The following is a 26,814-nucleotide window of genomic DNA, read 5'->3' as shown; positions in this document are numbered from 1 at the left end:
AACAAATTGCAAGTCAAACACACATCTCCCATATAAATAATAAATTATAAATAACAGGTACACTCACCTTCTGTCACAGGCAAGGCAAAGTGTCAGGGAACTAAAGAACTGGAAAAACATGTGAATATTTCTGCCCTTAGTTTTTTACAGGGTTTTGTTTTTCAGAACCAAGGTGATACCAGGTCCAGGCAGCAGAAAAGGGGGGGTCTCTGAAGTTTAGTGGCTCAGTAGCAGCTGGAAGAATCTAAAAAGTTCAGTGATAACAGCCAAGCTAATACATAGATTTTTATATTGATGCTTTTTTTTTCTTTCCCAGGTGTTACCAAATGTGGACATTGACAGTGTTTCAAGTGACAGTGTGAGTGTAAACCATGTTCTTCCAGACTCTGAACCTCTTCTTCCTCCTGTGGATGCTGTAATACAGGTATTGATTGTCTGTGAATTTAGATTTGGTCAAAACAGAAAATATGTTAAATTACTGCTAAGTTATCTCATTGTCTTGTTTTAGTTAGAGAAATGAGACAGTTCCAGGAAAAATTGAGTAATTATTCTAAAGAATTTATTGTGTAAAGTATTTGTTTTAAGAAAATGAGAAATTATAGCAAGACACTATTCTTCCAAGATTAAATAATCACCATAGTAAAATTCTTAATAAAAACAATGTTTCTGTGCCCTGTTAAGAATTATAATCCCTGTTGGCCCATGTCTGTCTGGTTTACACTGGCTTCAGTGTTCTGATGTGAAGGCTGAGGATGTTCCTCATTCCTCCATCTGCTCCTTGGCTGTTCTCTGGTGGTTCATGGCATTTTGTGTCCCTGGGAGCCTGTGGTGTGTGGAGCTGGCCAGTCCATTTTCTTTCCATGGAACTTTTCAGAAGTGTTTTTAATCTAATCTAAGCAGCAATGAAGGTTTTTGTACAACTCTAAGGGTGACTGCTGCCTGCTGAACAATGAGAACAGACTGGACAGTGTGAAGGCACGGTGCTGCAGGGATGGTTTTTGTATAATTATTGTACATTTTGTTTGCCCTGTGTGTTAGTTGCTATTCTGACTTCAGGAGTGGGGTCCTCCAGAGTCCTGTGCTCAAAGTATTCACTGAACAAGACAGAGATTGTGGACTAAAATAGTGATTATTATTTTAAAACTAGATTACTCCATCACCCTAAGATGATCAGAGGGATGGAGCACCTCTGCTGTGAGGAAAGGCTGAGGAAATTGGGATTGTTCAGCCTGGAGAGGAGAAGGCTTTGGGGTGACCCACTGCAGCCTTCCAGTACCTGAAGGGAACCCACAAGAAACATGGAGAGGGACTATTTACAGTGGGGTGACAGAGTAAGAGGGAATGGCTTCAAACTGACAGGGAGTAGGTTTAGGTGGGATATTGGGAAGAAACTCTTGGCTGTGAGGGTGGTGAGGCTCTGGCACAGGTTGCCCAGAGAAACTGTGGCTGCCCCATCCCTGGATGTGTCCAAGGTCAGGTTGGACAGGACTTAGATCAACCTGGTCTAGTGGAAGGTGTCCCTGCTCATGGCAGGTGGGTGGAAGGAGACTGTATTTAATGTCCCTTCCAACCCAAAACATTCTGTGATTGTCTGATTTTTAAATAACACCACAGATATTGTACATCAGTAAATTGCTTAAGACACTTGGAGACTATTGCCCTACAGCTTTTGATCCTGAAATATTCCATTAGATTTGGTAACGGCAGGTTTTAGTTGTCAGCATGCAGGAAGTTGTTGTTCTGATAATCTCTCCTTATGCTGTGCAAAAGAAATTCCTCCTGACTTGTAAGGTGGATAAAACATTTTCTCTCAATTCAGATTGCTGACAGTGAGTGGTGATTTAATTACATTCTTGTCATGAAGTTTTTCTGCTAATGCATTTTCCCCTCCTGTATGAAATACCTAACAATTGCAATCTGTCTTTATAAGACCCCAGAAGATATACACAGTGAAGACACAGAGTTTCCAGGAACTAATTTCGTTGATGTCACTGATGTCATGCAGGTAATCACATTGCAAAAGGGTCCTTTCTTTTAAAAAAATGTGTATTTGTTTTATATCATTCTGTCATATCTGAAAACAAAGTAAACAATACTAGCAGCTTTAAAAGTACACAGTGTGAGCACTACTATACCTGTTTACAGTGCTATAAAGAATATTAGAAATTACTGTGTGTTGGTAAAGTAGAGTAGCTTTTGAAGAATTAGAGTAAAAAGTTAAAATTAGCTTTTATTTGGATATGTTAGAATCCACTAGAAATACAAGTCGTTCTCTAAAATCAGCAGTGATTACAGCACTTGGATTTCACAATTTAAAACTCTGAAGGTAACGAATATGTTGAGAGGCTGAAAGAGCTGTGGTTGTTCAGCCTGGAGAAGAGAAGGCTCCAGGGAGACCTTAGAGCACTTTCCAGTGCCTAAAGGGGCTCCAAGAGAGCTGGAGAGGGACCTGGGACAAGGGCCTGGAATGACAGGACAAGGGGGGAATGGCTTCCCACTGAGAGAGGGCAGGGTTAGATGGGATATTGGGAAGAAATTCTTCGCTGTGAGGGTGGTGAGGCCCTGGCACAGGTTGCCCAGAGAAGCTGTGGCTGCCCCATCCCTGGAAGGGTTCAATGGCTTGGAGCAACCTGGGATAGTGGGAGGTGTCCCTGCCCATGGCAGGGGGTGGAATGAGATGGTCTTTGAGGTGCCTTCCAACCCAAACCGTTCTGGGATTCTGTATAAGATTCTCTTACAGATTTTAAAGTAAGGTGACCTCTCTTTTAAAGAATGAAAGTATTTTCTGAGGGTTCCTTTTAAAAAATTTCGGTATAGAGCAATTTGCATGTGCTTTTTGAGGCCCTAAAATGCTTTAGCAATATCTTATTTCAGTCAAACATTGTAACTTCATGAGAGAAAGGACAAACAGTGAGAAGTAGTCACAGCACCAGGCCTGACAGAGTTCAAGTATTTGGACAATGCTCTCAGGCACATGATGTGACTCTTGGGGAGGGTCCTGGGCAGGGCCAGGAGCTGAACTGGATGATCCTTGTAGGTCCCTTCCAACTTTGCCTGTTCTGTCATTCTCTGTACTCATGTACTGCTCATCTCATAGATCTCATTAGGAATTTCCAAAATTTACCAACATTGTCGTTTCTGGTTTATTTGAGATACTCTTTCACAGTTTAATTTTTTTAGGTAGCAAGTCCTCTTTTTTAATCAGCTGACCTCATGTCAGAGTAGGGGCTGACAAACCCTCAAGGTTGGTGAGGGTTTCACTTCAGTGAGCAAGACTTGCTGTGTGCATTTCAAAATCTACCCCCAAATGTATTCTTTTTACCTCTTCTTCATGCTCTGGATCCCAGGATTAGAGTGTACATCAAATATTAACCCTGTAGCCTACAGGTCAGCATGGTAGATTTATTTTTAAAATGAATTCATCATTTAGCATCATCAGTTGGTTAAAACAGCCTAAATTGGTGGTTTGTCCATCACAACTGTGCAAATGCTTTATTCACTTATAGTTTCAAAGTTACTGATGTTGTTGGAGGGGAGGAGTTAAATCTATGTGGACATTGTTCTTCTGTTTGCATTAAAAAAAAAAAAGCTTTAATTTATGAAACTAAAGAGGAAAGCTATTCAAGAAATCATTTTATGAACTAACAAAAAATACTGCAATGTTAAATTTTTATTATGTGAATAATAGTTATTCATCTTTTCTTTTTTCATCTTTTTCCTGGATTGCTTTTATCTCTTATTTTTGGCAATGAGATATATTTTAACCACAATACCAAAAAATGTTCCAAGTGAAACATATGTTTGGCCTGTGACCACACGGACAATGTTCTTAAAAATGTGCAAGGCAAACACAATGTGGAAGCATAAAATCAATCTCTGGAGTGGCAGGGGTATTTAAGACATCAAAAGAAAGCAAAGTTATTGTTATAAAAGAGGCTTCAGATTCATGAAAAAATGTGCATAAAATGCTGTATGGAAAAACAGCTCATTGTTGTCTTCCCCCCTCTCCCTTTTATTATGAGAACTTAATTCTCTTAGAACCGAGGAGGATAAGTATTTGTGTGAAATATCATTTGGGGTTTTTATCTTCTCCTGTTTTTTCTTCCCTGGAAGTGTTCAAGGCCAGGTTGGACAGAGATTGGAGCAACCTGGTCTGGTGGAAGGTATCCCTGCCCATGGCAGGGGGATGGAATGAGATGATCCTTAAGGTCCCTTCCAATCAAACCCTCTCTTCTTTCCACATCTCCTTTTCCTCACTGTAAACACCCCATAAAAAGTGTTGTTCCATCCCAGAATACCTATTCCCTGCATCCCAGAATAGTTCATGGTGTCATCACCTCCTCCAAATGCACCTGCCCCACTTTAAGAAAGGTGCCATGGAGAGTCATTCCTTGGGCTCATCTTGCTGGGCGTCACTGCTGGGCCCTGGGGCTGGGCCCTCTCCTGTGGTGGCCCTTGGAATAACCCATGGCTGGTGCTTGGTTGGGTTGTTCTCCCACCTCTTACTGTTCCTCTGTGCTCCTGTTTTTGGGTGGAGACAGGCCTTTGTCACATAATGGAACACTCTGCACTGTGCCCCAGCCTGTCAAACACAACCCACACCCATTGCTACCTCTCTATCTTGTGTTTAAAGACCCAGAGCTCCATCTTCCAGAATAGTTAAATTAGGTACTCTTACTTCACAGTAAGAAAATTTACGGAACAAAGCAGAAAACAGCTTTGATTTCTTTATTTTTGATCAATGGTTGCACCTACAAAAAAGTAGGTTTACACTTTCTGCACAGAAGAGGTTTCCTTGCATGAACTTGCCTTTTCAGCTTTAAACTGGCAGAGGGCAGGGTTGGATTAGGAGGAAGTTCTTGGCTGTGAGGGTAGTGAAGCCCTGGCACAGGTTGCCCAGAGAAGCTGTGGCTGCCCCATCCCTGGAAGTGTTCCAGGCCAGGCTGGATGAGGCTCTGAGCAAGCTGGGATAGTGGAAGGTGTCCCTGCCCATGGCAGGGGGTGGAACTGGATGATCTTTAAGATCCCTTCCAAGCCAAACCATTCTGGGATTTTTTCAGAGTGAGGACCTTGCTCTGCTCACATGAGCCAAAAACAGACTCTCAGATTTATTGTGTCGACTCTTGTGAGCAGCCACATCTGGGGGGACTTTGGCAAATTTAGTGGGATTTAGGATTGGAGACCCTTTTTGCTCTCTCTGAACATGCCCTAAGTGCAAGGTGGTGACTTGTTTCTCAGAAATTTTGCTTCCAGTTTCAACAGCAGTCAATATTTAGAACCTGCAGAGCTCAGGGTAAATGCATTTCCCTCAGCCCTGGTTTCTCGTGGGGACAGTGATGTTTTTACACGTGTGACTCTTCAGACAAAAGATCCCAGGTGACACCTGCAATGCAGCCTGGCCTTGCCTGTGAGAATTGCTTTAGAAATCCATCAAGAAATCCATGACTTAAGTTTTGGGAGGCTTTGATAAAAGCCTCTGCATGTACGTGTTTGGTAATGGAACAAAACTAATCTATACCACTAATCATTACGAACTTTTTTTTAAAGTTATTTCAGTGTAATTTGGGAAATAGAATTTCAGCTTGATACTTTATAATAAAGTATGGTGATTAATATTCCAATCATATCTGAAAGACCTTCTAATTTATGCCATATTTTGATTGGGAGTCGTGATAGGTATTTTCAACAGTCTCCAGGGAAGCAAAATGCAGAATTAAGTGCAGATTATTCAAGATTGGTCTACAAGGTGATATATGTTCAAGTTCAATCTGTATAATTAAATACTGACTGTTACACTATATTTTTTATTTCAGCAGAGGTGATATATTACCCCAAAATGAATACAATTTTCCTCTGGATTTGTCCATTATTGTGGATTTGTGCACTATTAAATATCAAATATTTTAGAAATGCAGGAGGACTGCAAAAGTTTGTCAGAGTTACTAAATATATGTAAGATTTATTGTATGTACTTGGTTTATTTAATCCAGATGTTTGTATTTTGCATACTCTCAGAAGTATTAAATAGGCAACATCAAAGAAAATTTATGGAGTAAAGCAGGCAGAAGAAAATGCATAATGAAATGCTGGACAAAGACATCTTTACATTTGCTGTCAGAATGAATTATGGTTCTGAGTACATATATCCTGATAGCATGAACTGCTTATCAGCTTGCAAGGCACCCAGTGCTTTCTGAGTTGAACTGAACTGGTTATTTCTCTGCCCAGAATGGTTTAGAGATCTTTGTTTGCCACCCAATATACATATTCTTCAAGAATATACATATTCTCACTTTGAAGAATTATCCCTATATAGAGATCCAGAAGGATCCTGCTCCCCAGCAGCTCTTTGTTGTAATACCCATCAGGGACCTCTCTGACTTCGCAGTTTTAAAGTATATTAAGGTAGGAGAGATTTATTAATGCTGGGTTGGGGAAGGAGACAGGAAAATGTCACTGTCTTTTTATTTCCCCTTCTCTGTTCTTTCTGTTTTCAGTGATTTGTTCTTTTATTCATAGATAATATATAGCATGTTTGTTTGTTTGTTTGTTTTATTTTATGGGTTAAAAGTAAGTTTAATTTATGTAAAGGAAAAGATTTTTTTTTTCTCTTTTCACTATGTTGGAGATTAATCTTAGTAAATGTGGATTTACAGGGAGCTCTTTTATGCACCATCACATACCATCTCACTGGTAATTTAGGGCCCAGCTCTTCATCTCTTTCTACCATGCCAAATTTTCTTCTTAGAGAATCATATTACCATTAGAGACATTTGCTTTTAATATCACAAGTGAAGGATGCAGGTTCTCATCCATCAGGAGACATTACAGTGTGATGGATTAGTGACTGCTTTTTGGGACTTGGTGCTGTGTATCCAGGGAAAAAGGAGGGAGGCATCTTTGGGAACAGCCAAACATTATAACACACACCATGTAACTTCTATAACTTTTTAGAAATAGCGTATTATCATTAAAATCAAGATGTCTGTGAGGATTTTGTGAATTATTACCCAGAAATACCTTCTAACTTTCAGCAGCTGGACTTAATGAAACTGTAAACACACATGTAACATATGTGTAAAATATTAATGTCTGGTCTTCAAGTTTATTGGAGTTTTGACAGACTACATGCTCATTAACTTTTGGGAATGTGTCTTTTCAGACAGGAAGCTTTAACGAGCAAGTTTAATTCATTTTAAAAAAAAGCAACCAGAACACCAAAACCCAAACAGAACAAAAAAGCCCTAACCCAACAAGTAACTGTAGAAAGTTTCCTGAAGTTTTTTGTTCAGAGGAGGAATGTTTCTGGTGTGTACATTAAAGAAACTTGACTTATGTCACAAGTACATTTTTCAAGTGTTAGCATTACCACTGGCTCTCTGCCCTGTGCAGCACAGGCAGGAAATAGGAGCCAAATCATGTTTTACTTAGCAGTTCCTATAACTTTATACCTCTACAGATTTATGATTTGCTAAGCTTAGAGTTGTATCAATTAACCAGGACACACTGAGGAGGGAGAACGTGGTTCGTGTGCTGTGACACATCTACAAGTGTTTCTTAAAGAAAAAAACCTGACAGCTACCTCAATGACATTGCCTTGCAGAAATGCACCAGAACTTAATTTACTCCTTATTTATTAGGATCAGGAAGAGGAGAGGGATGAAATTCCAGAGTTCTCTGAGCCTCTTCTGGAGCTTAATGGCCAGTTTAAAGTTGCCTCACCAAAATACAACGGCCCTTTGTTTCCTCCGGTGGCTTCTGCCCCTCAGCAGCCTGCTGATGTTTTGGATGAACTGATTCAAAGGAGAGAAACCATCGAAAACAGGCTCATAAATTGGTGAGTTGCAATGTGACAAAAGTGGCAAAAGAATATATATGGAAGGAGGAATGATTCCCTAATTATCCTTCCCTTTCTTCTCGCCTCTGTTCCCTTCTTCCTTTTCCTTTGAGCTGCCCTGCATTTTATGTCAAGGATGCTCTTTTGTGTGCTTTTAGGTGTCTTGGTGTTTGCTGATAGTTAAAAAGATTTTATTCTGCCAGGGTGGAACAGGAAATAATGGCAAAAATTATCAATGGGATGTGCCCAGCTCAGAGGGATACAGTGCCCAGTGTCAGCACCTCGGAGAGTGGAGACGAGGAGGTTGTAACCCCTGACATTGGTAAGAGGGAGTTACTGTTCTCAGCAGATGGGATATCTCAATTTTTGGCTAATTTTCACAAGCTGTGTAGGTAGCTGTTGCCTGAGCCTAAGGGTGGATAATGCTGAACCAGTGAAACTGTAAAAAGCAGCAGTGCACACTTTAATTTATGTTGTGTTATAAGGCCACTGAAATAAATTATCTGGGGGAAAAAAAAGGGAAAAGAATGCATATATCACCCCACTGTACAAATCACCTTCTGTTACTGGCCATCTAAATCAGACTTGGCATTTTGCTAAGCCTGTAATGTTTGTTTGCCTTTCTTTTGTTAATAGATATGTCAGAAATCACCCCCCCACTTTGTAAATGTGTGAGAGTGGAGAGAAATGCATTTCTCCTGTGATGTCACTGCTCTTTGCTGTTGCCTTCTTTTATGATCAGGAATTGTTTCTCTACTCTTGTTTATCTTTAAAGTAAAAAAAAAAATAAATCACTTTTTTCAAAGGAATGTTTAAAAACTCATGGAGAACAAAATGAGTGGCTGCAGTACTGAACATGCATTTTAGGAGGTGGGACCTGGACGTGAGTTTTATGTTCCTTCATTTTCAGTTGAAGTTGCAGGTGGAGGAGGATTTCAGCTCTTTGTCAATGCTGGTGTCCCTGTGGACTCAGAAATGATAAATCATTTTGTAAATGAAGCTCTCAGTGAAACAATTGCAACCCTGCTGGGTGACAGTGAGGCTCAGAGAGCAGTTCCTGATCTGAATGTTCTTCCAAGCACAGTGACTAAGGTGGTAAGTGTCCATTTTACCTAAGCCTTCCTACAGAAGTTCTAAGGGATAATTTCTCCATGGCATGATGACAGGAAAGGATGGATGAACTGAATGTGAATTGTTTGCCTTTTTTTTATAATTCCTTATTATACCCCAGCAAGCAACAAGATTAAACCTATTTCCCCCTCTGCTGTGCTCTGTTGGCACCCACCTGGCAGTGCTGTGTCCAGGCCTGGAGTCCTCAGCATAGGAAGGACATGGACATGGAGCCAGTCCAGAGGAGGCCATGAAGGTGCTCAAAGAGCTGGAGCCCCTCTGCTCTGGAGACAGGCTGAGAGAGCTGGGGGTGTTCAGCCTGGAGAGGAGAAGGCTCCAGGGAGACCTTAGAGCCTCTTCCAGTTCCTAAAGGGGCTCCAAGAGAGCTGGAGAGGGACTTTGGACAAGGGCCTGGAGTGACAGGTCAAGGGAGAATGGCTTCACAGTGACAGAGGACAGGGTTAGATGGGATACTGGGAAAGAAATTCTTCCCTGTGAGGGTGGGGAGGCCCTGGCACAGGTTTTCCAGAGAAGCTGTGGATGCCCCATCCCTGGAAGGGTTCCAGGCCCAGTTGGACAGGGCTTGGAGCAACCTGGGATAGTGGAAGGTGTCCCTGCCTATGGCAGGGGGTGGGACTGGATGGTCTTTAAGATCCCTTCCAAGCCAAACCATTCTGGGATTCTATTTCACTTTTGAAAAAAGAAATTGAAGAGAAATCAAAATCAATTCCCTTGTGCTGCTGCAACATGCTGGATTTATTTATTTATTTACTTACTTTAAGGATGAGCACAAAACTAATTTCTAAGGAAAGGACTTGGTACTTAATTTCACATTGTCAAAAGACAGCTCATGTTATTTTCAACAAAAATAAGTTATTGTTGCTCACTTGCAATAAATGAAATATAAAGAAACTATTTTCTTCATCTAAGAAGAAAAGGAAGCTGAGAGTGATATTTTTGGTCTTGTGGGCTTGCAGCCATTCTTTAATATCTGTTAAAATGGCTATTAATTCTTTCTGAGTTTTGAGCTCAGTAGTTTTCAGTAAATGCTTAATTGATTAGTAGAGCTTCCTGTAATAGAGGATAATTTCCTCTGTTCCCTTTGATAATCAGATGACAGCTGGCTCTTATTTTGATACCAACGTGGCTGTGCTGCAATCTGGTGTTGTGTAATGTCTTTGAGATGCATGTGGAAATTGCTGTGCTTAGAAATGCAACTATTGGAGGCTTTGTTGAAGTGGGATCAGTCATCTTGTTCTGCTCAGTGCATTTAGGCTGAAATACCACCTGGTGCCTGCTGGAAGGGACAAACAGGTTATTCTGTAGTCAGAAGTGATCAGTTCACTGCTGTGGGCTGAAATACAGCCCTCCTGCATCTCTTGCCCACTCCATTACAGACTAAGGAGGGCCTGATGTCCAAGATGTTCCTTGTAACCTGTTATTCTGGTCCTTGGAAACCTCTTCTGTTGTCCATCCTACATTTACTAATGGCCCTTTTGTTGCTGTACCAGCTTCAACTGAAATATCCTTAGGATTATGAATTATTCATAATCCTGAAATGATTATTTTTTCCTTATTCCATATGTGTTGCCCACTCCAAGAGATTAGTTTTGTCCTTTTTGGCCTTTGTTTAATTAGCCTAAATAAATCAATCATCCACGTGGGGGCCATTTTTTGACTCTTCCTTATAGGCAGCTTTGATGTTTTCTAATTTAGGTTGGTCTGGAGCACAGGTAACACTAATATGCTAATAACATTTTTAATAATAATGTGGTCTGTGAGATGGAGTTTCCTCAGTGCCTTGTGCTGTGGTAGTGATACTCTCCTGCCTTCACTGGAATCTCAGGTGGCCAATTATGTTTTTTAAAGCCTTTCCATATTTGTAGCTGGTAGCTATCCTTTAGCTTGTGCTATCATGAGGGGTTTTTTAATGCTTCTTTTTCCATTTGTGCTCAGCTTATAGCAGAAGTTTTTGAATATGTAGTTGATGCATCTTGATCTGTCCCTTCCCACTGTGAAGTTTCCTATCTAGAACTGCAACTGTTCCTTAATTCTTTGGTGTCACAATGTGAGCTGCCAAATGTGTTGGCATGTCCCACTTTCCATAAGAGATTCTAATAAAAATCTGAGGACTTATTCTTCAGAAACTATACTGGAAGTCTTCCTATAGCCTCGTTGTCTTGTTTTCTTTATGAAATGTCAGAGAACAAAGCTGGAAAAATTCTGGAAAGGTCCATCATATTCCTCCATAGCAGCTTCAGTGACAACCATCATACTTGTCAGATTTATGTCCATTGCTGTCATCTTTAAAAGGAACATCACAATTACATTTGTGCTTATTTTGGTGCTCTCCTGTCTCGTCTGTTCCTTTGTTTGTAATCTTCCTTTTAGCTGATTTCTCTTACCATAAAATTACTGTATCGCTCAATTTTATCCGTGTCACGAAATATTTTCCTGCTTAGCATTGTATCAAATGCTTTATTAAACTTCATGTAATAATATAATTCATATTTGGACTGGACATTAGGAAGCATTTCTTTACCAAGAGGGTGGTCAAACCCTGGGACAGGCTTCCTAGAGAGGTGGTTGATACCCCACCTGAGGCTTTTGGACAATGCCCTTAACAACATACTTTAAATTTTGGTCAGCCCTGGAGTGCTCTGGCAGTTGGACCAGATGATCACTGTAGGTCCCTCCCAACTGAAAAAGTCTGTTCTATTCCATACATAATGATTTCCCAGTGTAATCATTCTAATGATTTTAATTTACTTTGTAAATGTTTTAATTTATTTTCTCCAGTCACGCTATTTAACCCAGCGCACCTTTCTGTTTAGATGGAGGAGTTAGATCCATGAAGATGTATCCAAGCAACAACTGTTCCTGTTCTGTGAAAACCTGCCTTTCTCTCTCTTCCTCAGCTCTCTCTGGGGATACTTGGAAGGCAGGAATTCTGCCTGGAGATAACAACTGTGGTTATGATTTTTCTTCCCCTCAGGAGTCTCCTGTGCCTACGCCAGTGCCAACCCCCCAGGCCACACCACCACCAACACCACCCTCAGAAAAGGAACTGCCCCCAGTCAAAACTCCAGAGTCATCTCCATCACCCACAGAAATGAGTGGGGATGTTCATGAGAGTGAAAAACCTAAAGAAACAGGTATTGAAAATAATAATTGAAGTTTAGAAGCAGCAAATATGCTTTAATCTGCTGCCTTTAATTTTCCTCTTCAAAGACATGTTATCTCTCAGGATAAATATTCTTGAGGCTACAATACAAGTGGGAACTCATGTAGTACAGAAAATGTGGGCTAATTTATATAAAAAGCAAACATTTTTTATTTGGTAACAGTTCTATTTTCAAACTTAATGTGGATTTCTGTGGTCTGTGTCATTTCCACCCCTCCCAACCCCTCCACAATTTTTCACATCAGAAAAATAGCTGTCTTTTGCTCTTTCCTGCATTTCTAATGTTAATTAAGTCAAATGCACACTTTTCAAGTAAATGGAGAGTGTTTTTAAAATGCAGAGCAGTCTCCCTTATTAAAGGAAGTAAGAAATTGAGGTTTTACTCTAAATTCTTCAGGTGCCAACGCTGTAATTAAAAGAAGCTATTCTTAATCTAGTCTTGTCTCCATAGCTATCAAAAGGTATCACAAAAACTGCAAGTGCTTGGTAGAACTGCCTAGATCTGAGATTTGCTTCCTGCTTTCCTTTCTGATCTGGAATTTGGCTTCACACCTGCAGGAGTTGGGATTCCAGCAGCCAAGGGCCGTGTTGGCACACCCATGGTTACCCCTGTCAATACACCCACAGCAACCACACCCAGCCCTCCTGCCTCAGAGGGGGGCTCCCACGGTGCCAAAATGGAAAGTCCAAAGGCTCCAAACCCGTGGGATGGTGCTGAACTTCCTCTGGAAGAGGAGAAACCCAGTCCTTTAGCTGAGGAACCCCTCCGTCCCAAGGCCGTGTGAGTTGAACAGGCTGCACAGTTTTCTGAAAAACATGAATATGTATAATCTTTCTACATATATCCTCAAAAAGCCAGTAGAAAGAAATGCTTTATCTGTGTGTCAGGAGGCAGTGAGATAAGGCAGAATTCTATTTTCTTTTTTAATTGCTTGTATTGTATTTTGGAGAAAAAATGTGGAATCATAACCTTTCTCGGGGTTTATCAGTCCTTATTCATTGTCCTGTTGAATGCTATCCATAGAAAACTTGTATTACTACACCTGCCAGTAATACATGTACTGACAATGAAATATTGTGTTATTAGCATTTATTTTTTCTCTTACCTCCTTGGGAATACACCTGGTAATTTTTAGTTAGAGCCAGAAATTTGTTAATAATATTATTTAGCCGTGTTGGTTCTCAGGCTATTCTGTGAAATGCTGTGTTCCTTCTTTTGAAAAAAATACTTGGGAATTAATTTCTTGTCAGCACTGAATTAGGACTTCAGTCTGTATTGTTCAGAGTGGTTTGGTGTGTTCATGTAGTGCATGTTCTCTTGCAGTGAGATGTCAGTGGCTAATGATGAGGAACCAGAGGCCTTGATTTTACCATCCCCACAGCCCTCAGCGAGGCCCCTGGAGTCACTTCCAAACAACCTCCAGGTTCCATCCCCTGCACCTACAGTTAGTTCTGGGGTGTCCACACAGGAAAGCAGCATCACCCCCACAGAAACTGAAACTACAGACAGACCCATCTCAGAAGGGGAGGTGCTCTTCAGCTGTGGGCAGATGCTGGCTGCAGGAGGTAACCAACTGGAGACATCTGTGGAAATTAGAATTTGAATTAATTTTTATTCTTTATAAACTCTTCCAGTCTCCTGAAGTTATATTTCATACATTTTCTGATAAAACTGCAAGCATTAACCTGGCCCTTAACTTGCAGTTCATGAAGATTGAAGAGAGTTCGTTGTTCTTTTTTTTATCTCTGAACAAAATGCTGCTGTTTTTCAATGAAAAAAAAAAAGATTCAATCTGTTCTTTTGTCATGAGATCAACTTGGAAAATAATTGGGACTTGTCATGCTTAAGTACCATGTGGTACCAAGTTCTTACTGAAAGCAAAGTGTGAGAAATATGAAAATATGCCTTTATAACACATCCAGCAGTAGGAATTTCCAAATTTACTGAAGCACAGCGTTGTAATTATTAAAGAATGTGGTCTTGTTTTTTCCATGTAAAAACATTCATGTTTTTTTTAATAGCTGTAACACAAAATATTTTTCATTCTTAGCAGAAGGAGGACTGTCTCTTCCAAACCTCACTGAGAGCTTATCCAGCACTTTACGAGATGCCAATGAGATGGTAAGGAAATGTTTCCTAAGGAAACAGAGTTAATGTGGATTCCACCTTGGGCATCTTTATTCACTGGATGTGCTTTAAACATTTTCACTTACCAGCTCCTTAAATTTGCACTTTCAAGCTGTACACTCAAAAAGAGTGTTAGAATTTCAGAACATCAAAGACAAAAAGTTGACATTATACAAACTAATTTATATTTTAAAAAGTTGGATTTATGTACTTCTTTAGGTGAGAGATAGCTAATACACATTTTTGTTTCTTTATTGTCTTTAGTTTTAAGACATCTTAAACAGAATAGAACATTGTTATGCTCTGAGCTGTTCCAGCTTTGAGCCATCTTTTAATTGCTTGTGTGATTAAATTATTCAAGTGGGTTTGCTGAGGCTGGAGTTAAAGCTGCTTAAAACATCAGTATAGTTCCTGATCTGATATCTGCTTTAGTCCCTTGTCCTGGAAGCCTCCCAAGTCAAGATGTTCTCCATTCCCTTTCTATTTTAACACTTTCCCTCAAGTGCTTTGATTTCCCTCTCAGACTTTGTGTAATGTTTGGTAGGACAGAGCTGTGATATAAATGATGGTTAACAATTCAGTTCAACAAGGAGAAATGCCATATCCTGCTCCTAAGGAGGAACAGCTCCTTGCACCAGGACATTCTGGGGGCTGACTGGTTGGGAAGCAGCTTTGGGGAACAGTCTGGGAATCCTGGTGGACAAGTTGAAATGGTTCAGCCATTGAGGCAAAGAAGGCCACCACCATCCTTTGCTGCACTGGGAAGAGCATTCCCAGCAGATCCAGGGAGGTCCTTCCTCTTTCCTCAGGACTGGTAAGACAGCATTTGGAGTGTTCTGTCCAGTTATGGGCTCTCCAGTATAAGAAAGACAAGGATTTAATGGAGTGGGTCCAGCAAAGCTCTGCAAAAATGATTCAGGGATTGGTACATCTGTCACACTGAGAGAGCTCAGATGGCTCAGCCTGGAGGAGAGAAAGCTCTGAGGGGATCTTACCAATGTGTATAAATACCTGGTGGAGAGAGGGAAGGAAGACAGAGCCAGACTCTTCTGCCTGGTGCCTGGTGAAAGACAGGAGGCAGTGGACACAGGTTGAAATTCAGAAAATTCTTTTTAAATATGAAAAATGTTTTTACTTTGGGGGTAACCAAGCTGAAAGAACTGCCTTGAGCAGCTAGGATGGACCAGACAATCTCCAGAGGTCCCTTCCAAGCTCCATAAGGTAAATTTAAATGTCCTAGAATAGGAGTCCACCTCTCTTCTCCCTGCCTCTCCTTCCTAAGCATTTCTACACATACGTGGCCATACTCTGCCTGTGCATGTTTTCCCATTTAATATCCATGTTTTCATTCATGCCATAGAATCAGAGAATATCCTGAGTTTGAAGGGACCCACAAGGATCATTAAGTCCAACTCCCTCAGCACAGGACACCCCAAAAAAATCAACTGTAGTTATGAGACTGTGCCCAGAACTTGCAGGTCTTTAAAGCCTCCTCTGTCTGCCACACATCCTCTCTTAAACTCTGGGATTAAGACTCTCCATATCAGGTGAACTTACAGTTCTCTTCATCAGAATAACATTTGTTCACTGAGATGTTCTTCCCTCTCTTTGTCCCCTGGATCCTTCCAAGAGTCCTCCATCCTCTGTTTGGTGGAGGAACTTAATTGCTTGGTGAGAGCAGCTCTGCAGCCAGATCATTGCTAGCAACTGGTGTGTGTGAGGATTTAACTGTTTCCCTGATCTTTGGAGGCCTAAAGGACCTTGTTCTTCCCTAAGTATTGCAGTCTTTTGCATCAAATAAAGACTGTGCATGCAAAGGAGAAAGCAGTGTGTCATCTGTTTGCTTATTTTTAAATACCTGAATTTTCATGACACCATTTTTCAGTTACAACTGTAACATCTTCCTGTTAAAAAAAAAAAAAAAGCTTAGTTGTGAACTAAAGTAAGAATGAGCCAAGTTCCTACAAAAACCAGTTTTGGATCATGTATTATGTGGGTTTTGTTTCTTTTTGTTTTAGGATTATGATCCTCCGAGTGAAGGGCAAGTTGTGAGGAGGCTGGATAAAGGATTTCACAGGGATCCTATCCTGACTCTTTTAACCAAATTAAATCAAGCACCTGTTTCTCCACAAGAGGGAATAGACCATTTGGAGGTAACTTACTGTCCTTTGCTTTCCAGTGCAGTAGTTTTGAAGTGGTGCTTTCCCACTCACAAGTAGATAAAATATTGCAAGATTATCCTACCTGTTGGCTGTAGAACAGGTTCATACACTTCATTCCCTGCTGGAAGTGATCCAACTTCTGTTGGCCTTCTTCTTGTGTAAAACCTTTTAAAAACACTGAAATATTATTGTAAACAAACTGTACATAACACCACATGTACCAAGTTTTCAAGGTATGTATGTAGCTATTCCCATTTTTTTATCACATTTGTCCTGTCACACTGAGTGCCAGGGAATTTCCTGTCACTTCAGCAGCACAGGTGGAATGTTTGACAGTACAAGGACACTGCACTTAACAGCCATAGGAGTGTTTTAGGGAGGTATGAAGAAGAACTCACCAAATGTTTAAATGCACTTTGTTGATTCTGGTCTTGTAACAGAATCTCAAAATATTCCTGTTCAGTTGGCATAATAAAAAAAAAGACTAACAGAAAAATAGAACTATCTGCATCACAATTTTTTTTTGTTATACATCTAACTCCTTTCTGTGTGGAAAACAGTAATTTGGACTGGGTGTTTATTCTGACTGACATAGCTTGAGGAATATTGGAAGGAAGTGAACTTTGAATACTGCAGTATGGTCCATGAACACCTTCATTTACAGCAGCTCTTGCTTTTTGTGCCTTTCCTGATGCATATGCAGTTTCTTCCTTCTGTCTTGATCAACTTAGTCTAAATAATTACTGACTTGACTCACTTCCTTAACTGCTCCTTTGTCTTTCTTTATTTTGCTAATGAGCTCTGGTGGATGGACTTGGTGAAAAGCTTTCTACAGTGTCAGCTCCAGAGTCTGGCTGTAATTGCAGTGACATTTTCTCATCAGCACTGCCAATTACAAATGCATCTCTAATTTGCTTTTCCCCTTTCCCATAGTCATGGACCACTCAGTCTGTCCATGCAAGGCACTAATAAACTCCCCCCAGATTCTGGCAAGGTGTGTGCAGGGGTCCCTTCTCCTTTATGAGAGAAACAATATTCTCCCCTGTGTTACTAATATTGCCTTGGAATGATACTGAGCACACCTGTGTATATTCAACCTGTTTTCCTGAATGGAAGCAAGTTGGTTTTTTCCAAGCAGCTTTGAAAGTCAGGATCCAGAGAACCATCCCTGTCTTAAGTGCCCTCCAAACCTGCTTAAAAATTGAACCTTTTATTTGACATGCAGTACAGCAGAGAGTCAATAGCTTTTAGATGCTGCCAATGTTTCAAGGTCAGGCAGTCAGCATGGCCAAATCTATAACATTAATGGCTTCATGTGCTAAAAATATAACTTGGGTTTTGATCATGTTGGGATATCACTAACAAAATAAATGGTGTTTGGCTGCAAGTGACACTCTTCTGTCCAGTACTGATAAATGCAGATCTTAATTTCAAACCCAGATGGTATCTCCTGGGTTTGTTTTCTTTATTCAGTGCAAATAGACTTAAGTTTATATGTGTTTTATGGGTTGATGTACTTAGGAAACAATGCCTGGGTTTGGAAGATATACATTGAGGTTTTTTTATAACTGCTGTTGTGATGTTGGTGTCCTCTGTAGGCCTCTGATGGCAGTGTTGGGGAGCTCAGTGAAGGTCAAAGACCGAGGCTGACCAGAGCAGAAGAGAGAATCCTGATGGGACATTCCCTTTGCCTGGACCATCCAGCTGCTCAGAGCTCTGAGGACAGACCACACCAGGGATTCCGTCCTGTGTCCCCAGGACAGCTCACCCAAATTGGAGGTGCAGTTATACTGTTAATTCTTCTCTGGGATGTTTATGTGGATTCTGAGGGTTTTTTGTAATAAATCTGAAATAATTTCAGACAGTGTGTTCAAAATCCAAAATTCGCAGGCAATTCCTACAATGAAATTATCATCATCCCTGTTCTGAGAACTGGATTTAATTCGAGCCATGTGTTTACTCTTCTTTGCAATCTTTAACAAACTGAACAAAAATCATGGCAAATAGCCACTTGCCTATGAAAAAGATAACTTGTAAAGTATGTATTTTATTCTTTTAAGTCAAATTCAGTCCTGAAAAACACTTAGTTTAACCACGGATACAGGTAGTTCCCATTGGACAGGTATTAACACCAGCAGTTCAAGCTGCTTCTCTCTGTCCCCTTACACAGCACTGCTCCTCTTGGCTTTTAGCCCTCCATCCTGGTGATGCTGCAGTGTCTCCTACATGGCAATATATCTCAGCTTCATCTATTCCTATAATGATAGGGAAATTAATATTTAGTATTTTCCCACATGGATAGCTCAGGAACACACATAATGGCTTGTACAAGGCAGTGCAGGGATAAGTTGCTGTGGTGAACCAGGGACTTTTATTTCTTTTCAATTGAAACCAGTGCTGAAGCCAGTGGTCCATCCTTCCTCTCCCTGATTTTTTATCCCAGTTATCTGAATTTTATCCCATTGTTATCTGAAAATGTACATCCACGCTTGTTTAATTTAACAGCCGCAAGCATGTAGAAACTCTTTGTTGACTGTGGTTTTAAATATGTTTAAACTAGACTGAAATAATTATTAAGCTGTTGCAACACAAACTTGGTTGCACTGATTCATCAGAAATTGTGTAAATTAAAGTGATCAAGCAGCTGGTTTTCTGTCCTTTTAATTTTCACGTTTCTGGATCTGACAAAGAAAGCAGATCTCACATTATTAACCCTTGACCACTAGGAAGTGGATTGATATTGGATGTGTTCGACACGTGGCAAAAATAATCTTGGAGAAATAAGAATATTTGCTTGGTTTTGAAGTGATTAAACATCTGAACTGGTTGCACAGAGAGTAATTTTTTAAAGTAGCTGTGACCAAATGTATTGGACCAACTACATGTTGAAATACATTGAAAATACATTCTGGTAAATTATACACTGTTAAACATTTACTTTAAAGTGGTTTGTTGCTTGGAGATTGGTTACATCAGGCTCCCTGGGGCTAAGACATTTCTCCAAGTCACTTGTTTAACTCTGTTGCTGGAGGACAGTCAGCACTGAGGACACTGTGATAAAGGAATAAATCAGTGATCTAGGTCATTTGCAGATAGTGATGGGATAAAGGGGAAGAGTTTTAAGCCAAAAGATGAGAGATTTACATTAGATGTGAGGAAGAAATTCTTTACTCAGAGGGTGGTGAGGCCCTGGCACAGGTTGCCCAGAGAAGCTGTGGCTGCCCCATCCCTGGAACTGTTCAAGGCCAGGTTGGATGGGGCTTGGAGCAACCTGGGATAGTGGAAGGTGTCCCTGCCCATGGCAGGGGGTGGAAGTGGATGATCTTTAAGGTCCCTTCCAACCCAAACCCTTCTGGGATTCCGTGGTTCTGTAAGTCTCTAACAGTGCTCGGGACCATGGAGTTAGAAGGTGCCTGTTAATGGGAGAACCTGTCTCTAGGGATATCTTCTCCTTACCCAGACTGTCCATAGCTGTATCTAGCATGGCATGTTTCTATCTCCTCTATATCTTTTCTTTTTTTTTTAATTTATTTTATTTAATTTAGCATGCCCTTTGACTGTCCTGTAAATATCTTAACACTTTTCAAAACCAAACCAGCTTCTGCATTTGATGATAATCTACAAACAATGTGTTTCTCCGCTGATTTTTAAGCTCATTTCTCAAAATCTCATAGTGTTGTTTTTATTTTAGTATTTTTTTGAGAGGAGACAAGTGCCCTGGACTAACTACCACAGGGGAATTGCCCTGTGCTTTCACACAATCTGTAATAATCCCACACTGAGTTGTGTTGCATTCTCATGATTTATAGTTTAGCTTCTCTCCCTCCCCACCTCCGAACACAGCACAGTATTCATTGCATTGCTAAGGAAACATCATTGTGTAAAAGCTCAGGTCTGCTTTCAAGGCAAGAGTGTTTTCATATCAGGGAGGAACAGAAAATCTTGTTTCCAAGTCCTTTTGTTAGTGAAGTCAACGCTGAATAGGAAACAATCTGTTCTTGGAGGGAGGGTGGGGTGGAGGGGGGAAGGAATGATCCCTGATTGTTTCCACTTTCCTTCCAAATCTTTTTGGTCTGACCACTGGTATGTGAGGTTACCAGTCAAATCACCTATTTCCTGATGGCCACAACAGCTGCAATGGAGGCCCATCATTTTATTGGACAGTTATTTTTAGGGCTACAATTAAATGATTGTTACACCACTGGGTGTCAAAGTTCACATATTTCAGGCTGTGCCTCTCTGTCCACAGAACTTTGCAGTGGATACTCAGTTTCTCTCTCAGAATGAGTCGCTCACAGCTGTATCTGTAAAAAATTTGGGGGTTGTGTGTCTCGTCTCTGGGTTATTTTCAGTTTTGTGCCCAGTTTTTATTTGTGTTATGGAAACATGATGTCCATTTGTAGGATGGAGTAGGTGTTGCTCATGTAGATACCCAACAGCATCTTCCTGATCAGTCTTTCATTTATAAATCCTTGTTTTCAGTGCTTAAAGTCATAGACATAAAAACCAACATGCAAATGAAATGTGGCACATGCAGTCTTAAAGTGAACAATAATTACAGTTAATTAAGCAATGATTATAGTTAATTAGGCTTAAAATTCGTTCCTTGGCTCTGTATGATAGCAGAAGGCTAAAGTTAGTTCAGGAGCTGTCAGTACATTTTTCATAAAGATGCTTCACATACTTGCAGACTGCAAAAGCATGATAAATGCTGGATTAGAGAGCAAATTATCCCTTTAAAATAGACTATGTACAGGTTTCTTTTAATAATTTCCTGAAGAATCCTTTCCAGTCTCTTTCCAGTAAGTGTGATAAAGCTCATTAAGCATACAAGGTCTGATGAACTGTACAGCTCTGAAACTCTCAGAAATGCTGCCCCATTAGAAATCTACAGATGATAAAACTGATTTATTTTTTCAATTTCCACAGACTCCTATTTCTTTTTTGTTCCCACGAGAACGGTTTAAGGGATGTACAAAAGGCCATGTAAGGAGGAAATCACTCTCTTTAACACTGCATGTCCACTGTTGCATTTTGAAAGGCTGCACATTCTGCCACAGCATTTGACCAGGAAATTATTGCTCTGGCTCATCAAGGAACTCTTTTTCTCTCAGCAGAAATTTTTGGAGATGCAGATACAAGTCGTGGTCCGATGCTTTTGGCTGAGCTGGAATCACAGCCAGCTTCAAATCCCTCTCTGAGAGCAGCCCAACCAGGCTGCACAGTGACATCTCTCTCAGAGGATCTGTCCCAGGTGAGCTGAAAGGATTCTTTCTGTGACTAGTCAGAAGGAGCAAACTGTAACCTTGGAAAACAGATTTTCCTATTCCACTGTCGTGCCTGACATCACAGAACTGCTGCATTTTAAGTGACACGTTCAGCTGAGAAATTGAAGTCAGAACTACATGTATGTAATAAAAATGATTGTGCTTCCTGTGGCAAATCCTTACAATACCCTTTCTGCCAGGCTCAGACCTTCTCTTTTTACCTTTTCTGCACTTCCTCATGGTTTCACTGCTCTCTCAGGATCTAATACTGATCTGATACTCAGTTCAGATGGGGCATTCCGATGTTTTAGGGGCACAGAGCTTCACATACAGAAGAATAACATCATGGGTATACAGGAGAGGAAGCAGCAATGAGGGATTTGGCCTCAGAAGTTATAACCCACTGATTCAGCATTTCAGGAGCTTCATTTGTCCTAATAGGGGCAAGGTTGGAAAGGCAGTAAAGGATAATGTTCCTCAGAACACTTAAAGGTGGAGGAACATCCTATTGATCTCTTCTTCAAACCTAGACAGCTAATTTTTTTTTTATTAGTATGTGCTGTTACCTAGAGATGATGGTTTACTTGGTAACTGGGGATAAATTCAAATAACAAGTGGCAAAAGCTAAAAATGAGGTGGCAGACTGCTCTGTAATATGTGAAGCTTCAGAGGGTGTTTGAAAGTAATTATGTATTACCGTGGTTGCTGTGTTCATGGATAAATTCTGGCCTTCCCTGGTGTTCTGTATAAAATAACCTAAAGTATCATTTATTCACCTGACTTTGCCGCGTTATAACCCACATTGCCATGTTTGGCTTTATGATTTTGAGCCTTGATGCCATTGGTGCCTGAGCAGTCCTTAAATATATCACCTGAAGTGTTGCATCTTCGAAGAGGATTTTAAATGTCACACCTCTTTCACTTTGAGATCACCCTCCCTTCGAACCAAGCAACCAAACCCCTTAACTTTGTGTGGTTTTGTTAGGTTTGGTTTTCTTTCCCCCCCCAACAAAACAACCTCTTCCTCTGTGTGTTTATTCCTGATGTAAGATTCCAGATCAGTGTTTCTCCCAGGCTCACCTTTTAGCTCTTCTCTGATGTGACCATACCTATAAGTGATAATCACATAAGCATCCCTCCTGGATGGGGCAAAGCTGTTTTCCATAAGATCCTCTGCTAGATTTCTACATCCTTCTCTGAAAGAAAAAAATGATCCCCTGTACCAGATGATTTGAAAGCTTGTTTTGACAGCATCTCTCTGCCATGTGACAGTGATGAACCTTTCCCCTCCTTTCAATTAGGGATGGCATCTGTGTTCTGCTCCACAGCTGGATCTGCTTTGTCACCTGCCTGTAGGAATCAGATTTTCTGGGAACATAATACCAGCTTAGGAGAGCAAGAGCTACTCAGGCTTTCAGAATGATTCATTCATTGTGTGCAATGTTTAAGGAAAATAATCACTTTAAACTTCTTGAAAGATTTCCTCCCAGGTTAGTCACTGACTCTCACATCAGTTGCTTCTCATCTTGTTTTCCATCTGCAGGCAGTGTTTGCCTTCACTGAAGTTAAACTGTATCACCTACACACAAAGCCAGGAGACAAATCTATTCAGGAGCAAAGTTTGCTGAGAGACCTGAAGAAAATACACTATTTCAGGCAGGGTCCAGCCAGCCTTGGTAGAGCTTTGTCCTGATTTAACTGGGAATGATCTTCCTGGATGTTGGGGTTTGTTGTGGCAAAGCTTGGGTGGTTCCTGCAGTCTGTCCAAACAGGATCCTTATGTCAGGGATCATCTATGTACCACTTGTTTGCTCCCTGGCACTGGTGTGTAGATCAGATTTTGACCAGCAGAAAGAGCACTGAATTTTCATGTAGGGCACAAGCAAATGCCTTTTGGTCATGAAATCTCTGTGGTCACTCTCCAAAACAAACAGTTTAAGTCATATAGGAATTCTCTTATCTACCCAAATTCCTTGGCTGCTCCTCCATTTCTAGCATTAGATAATTTTGGGGTTTTTTTAGATTTATATATGCTTTTAGCCACTGTCAGACAGAAAGCCAGACTAAATGCATCTTCAGTTTGACCCCTTCCGTCCGTTCTTGTGCAACAATACAGGAATTGACTGTTATTTGTGGCCACTTTGCCCCCCTGCTCTCAGCTCTAAGAAGCAGGAGAATGACTGGGAGGAAGCTGGGCTCTTCTATTCTAAATAAATCATTTTGATCACGGGAGGGACAGGAACATTGAAGTCATATTTGCGTGGCTGAACATTCCAAAGGTGGTAAATCTAAATCATCTGAAGCCCCAAAAGCATTGTTAAAATCTTGGAGAATCATTTGGTTGCAAAATATTTTCATGATATGCTTTTATAAGTATGAATGTTTTTATACAATCCACATTTTTTAAGTGGGATTGGCACTGTGGTATTCTCATTAGCTTTCATTTTTTAGTATTTCAAAAGACATGGCTTTTTTAATCTTCAGGAATGCGTAATTGTAGGTTATGAATATGTTATCTCCCAACTAATGTTTGCACCTCAGTTCAGTTTAGACTGGTTTTTGGTTCATCCTATTAAAAATGCAAAAGAAAACAACAAAAAAAAAAAAAACACATTTGAAATGGACCCATTTGGAAATGGACCCCACAATGGATCCTGTTTTGCTGCTGACATTTAATGTTCTGTAGCGTTGGTGGCTTTCCACGAGACCTTTCTGCTTTCAGAAAATAATCTCAGCACTTTCTCATCTTGTGCACTTTAAATGATGAACAGAATTGGACAACATCGTGGTGGCAGAGGTACCCCAGTCAATGGTGACACTGAATAGTTTTTCTTTTTGTTCCTTCTGGTTTTTACCCCGTTGGCTTAAATGGTTGTTAACTACATGAGAAGCAGTGTCCTCACTGCTGAGATTCCTGATACCATCAGAGGCAGGTGTTAACTGAAAAAAATGGGAAGCCCTGATCACAGAGTTGGCACCATGTTTGCCAGACATAAAAATTGTCTTATTTTCGTTAATACTTTTGGCTGTTTGGCTCATGGCCTCCACAAATAGTGGAGGGTTTCTCTTGCTTTCCTTTCTCTTTCCTTTTCTTCCTGTTTAGCTTTTTCTTCCCTTTTAGCTTTTGGAGGAGGGGAGCAAAATCCCCCTGGTGCTGTGTCATGAGATCTTCAAGAGAACAGCAGTGCCACTGCTTCTCAGGGCATATCATTTTCCCTGAAGTCATAGAGCAGTTCTTTCCATGGGCTCCACATGCTGTGTGATATGCAAACACATATGGTCTTTCTTGTGTTCCTCCTTAAGGATTCATAAAAAAAACCAACTTATATTCATCCATGAAATCAACAGAATAACTGATGAAATCAAATTTGTCTGTCTTAAGAAAACGCTTAATTCTTCCAGGTAGGCAGATGGTGACAGAACGAGGGGCACTGGTTTTGAACTGACAAGAGGGCAGGATTAGGTGGGATCTTAGAAAGAAATTCTTGGCTGTGAGGGTGGTGAGGCCCTGGCACAGGTTGCCCAGGGAAGCTGTGGCTGCCCAATCCTTGGAAGGGTTCAAGGCCAGGTTTGAAGGGCCTTGGAGCAACCTGGGCTAGTGGAAGGTGTCCCTGCCCAGGGCAGGGGGTTGGAACAGGATGATTTTTAAGGTCCCTTCCAATCCACACCATTCTGTGATTCTAGAACTCCCTGACTGTTTTGCACTTCTTATATTTCCTGTCTACTTGTAATGGAATGTCCTCGGGACACAATTCCTCTTCCAGTTAACACATAAGATAACAAGCAAACTTGACAAATGTCTCCCTTTTTAACATGCAAAGCATTTGTTGCTTCTAAAAACTTTCCCTGCAGCGCTGTTGCAGACCTGGGTCCTGGAGAGCATTTCAGCAAGAATAGAAAATGGTTTTAAAAACTGGGCCAAGGAAATAAATTTTAGACTTGGCCTGGGTTTTCCAACCAATTAATATTTTTCTTTTCCCTTTCAAATTTCTCTTGTTAGTCAGGAGGATAATACCTAGGGAGAAGTCCTGGATATTGAAGAAAGCCAGGGAAATAGTATGTTCTTTCCACCACATGCTTTGAGTAAAAATTGAGTGTCTCCTGTGTCTTCAGGTCTAAATGGCACTTTGCCATCCATGCCTACTGCTCCCAGGATGTTTGTCCAGAGGGAATAACATTGCAATAGGCTGATTGAGAGCTGAATTCTTTTGAAGTCAAAAGGAAGGAGAACAAATGCATATCCTTTAATGAATCTTTAAAAACCTCTTTGGATGTTTCTTGAAGCTCCATATAATCTTGCTGTGCTTTTACATCAAAAGTCAGATTTGTAATATGGTTTTAATGTGTGATACACAGGAGGAAAGCCAAGGAGCTGCACAAGTTGAGACTGTGAGACCACGAGTTATTCTTGTGAGAAGGATGTCTGAAGAGACGCAACAAGCAGGTAAATTATGTCAATAAGCAAACAGTTCTCTCAGTTAAGCACATCACTTTTAAATATTGTTGTATGCTGATGCATAATAAAGTTCTGATTTTTTAAAATCTGGTTTTTATTACTACAAAATTTCCAAGCATTTGTGTGTGCATAGTGTGTATATGTGTATATAGATCTGATATTGTTGGGGTGCACTCAAAGGTTTGGAAATTCAGCCTGAAAAAGGCTCCAAGGAGACCTTAGAGCACCTTCCAGTACCTAAAGGATCTCCAAGAGAGCTGGAGAGGGACTTTGGACAAGGGCCTGGAGTGACAGGACAAGGGGGAATGGCTTCACACTGACAGAGGTCAGGGTTAGGTTGGATATTGGGAAGAAATTCTTGCCTGTGAGGGTGGTGAGGCCCTGGCACAGGTTGCCCAGAGAAGCTGTGGCTGCCCCATCCCTGGAAGTGTCCAAGGCCAGGTTGGACAGGGCTTGGAGCAACCTGGGACAGTGGAAGGTGTCCCTGCCCATGGCAGGGGATGGGACTGGATGGTCTTTAAGGTCCCTTCCAACCCAAACCATTCTGAGATTCTCTGATTCTATTAAATGTATTTGTATGTAAGTCATCAAAATCCTTGTAATTAAGTATTTATTTAAATTTGTGCTTGCCAGGAGCATTACAATGTGCATCTTGTGTAGTCAACTGAAT

General features: G+C 40.7%; 1 protein-coding gene across 9 annotated transcripts in view; it reads left to right on the top strand.

The window, feature by feature from the left end:
- Nucleotides 1-26,814, top strand: part of KIAA0586 (KIAA0586 ortholog) — a 74,922-nt gene that overhangs the window by 21,854 nt on the left and 26,254 nt on the right. For 4 of the 9 annotated variants that reach the window (XM_064659511.1, XM_064659505.1, XM_064659513.1 and 1 more), the window contains 13 exons: nt 317-424; nt 1,931-2,005; nt 7,641-7,837; nt 8,041-8,159; nt 8,748-8,932; nt 11,943-12,102; nt 12,690-12,912; nt 13,456-13,697; nt 14,183-14,253; nt 16,278-16,412; nt 18,020-18,200; nt 21,536-21,675; nt 26,045-26,132. In XM_064659511.1, coding sequence (XP_064515581.1) covers nt 317-424; nt 1,931-2,005; nt 7,641-7,837; nt 8,041-8,159; nt 8,748-8,932; nt 11,943-12,102; nt 12,690-12,912; nt 13,456-13,697; nt 14,183-14,253; nt 16,278-16,412; nt 18,020-18,200; nt 21,536-21,675; nt 26,045-26,132 — 1,924 coding nt within the window. The remainder of the gene's footprint in view (nt 1-316; nt 425-1,930; nt 2,006-7,640; nt 7,838-8,040; nt 8,160-8,747; nt 8,933-11,942; nt 12,103-12,689; nt 12,913-13,455; nt 13,698-14,182; nt 14,254-16,277; nt 16,413-18,019; nt 18,201-21,535; nt 21,676-26,044; nt 26,133-26,814) is intronic. The other 5 variants (XM_064659508.1, XM_064659507.1, XM_064659506.1 and 2 more) reach the window with 5 other exon arrangements.

Source organism: Pseudopipra pipra, chromosome 6, assembly GCF_036250125.1.
Source record: "Pseudopipra pipra isolate bDixPip1 chromosome 6, bDixPip1.hap1, whole genome shotgun sequence".
NCBI classification, from domain to species: Eukaryota; Metazoa; Chordata; class Aves; order Passeriformes; family Pipridae; genus Pseudopipra; species Pseudopipra pipra.
Note: the sequence above shows the minus strand (reverse complement) of the source record. Positions and strands in the feature narration are given on the sequence as shown.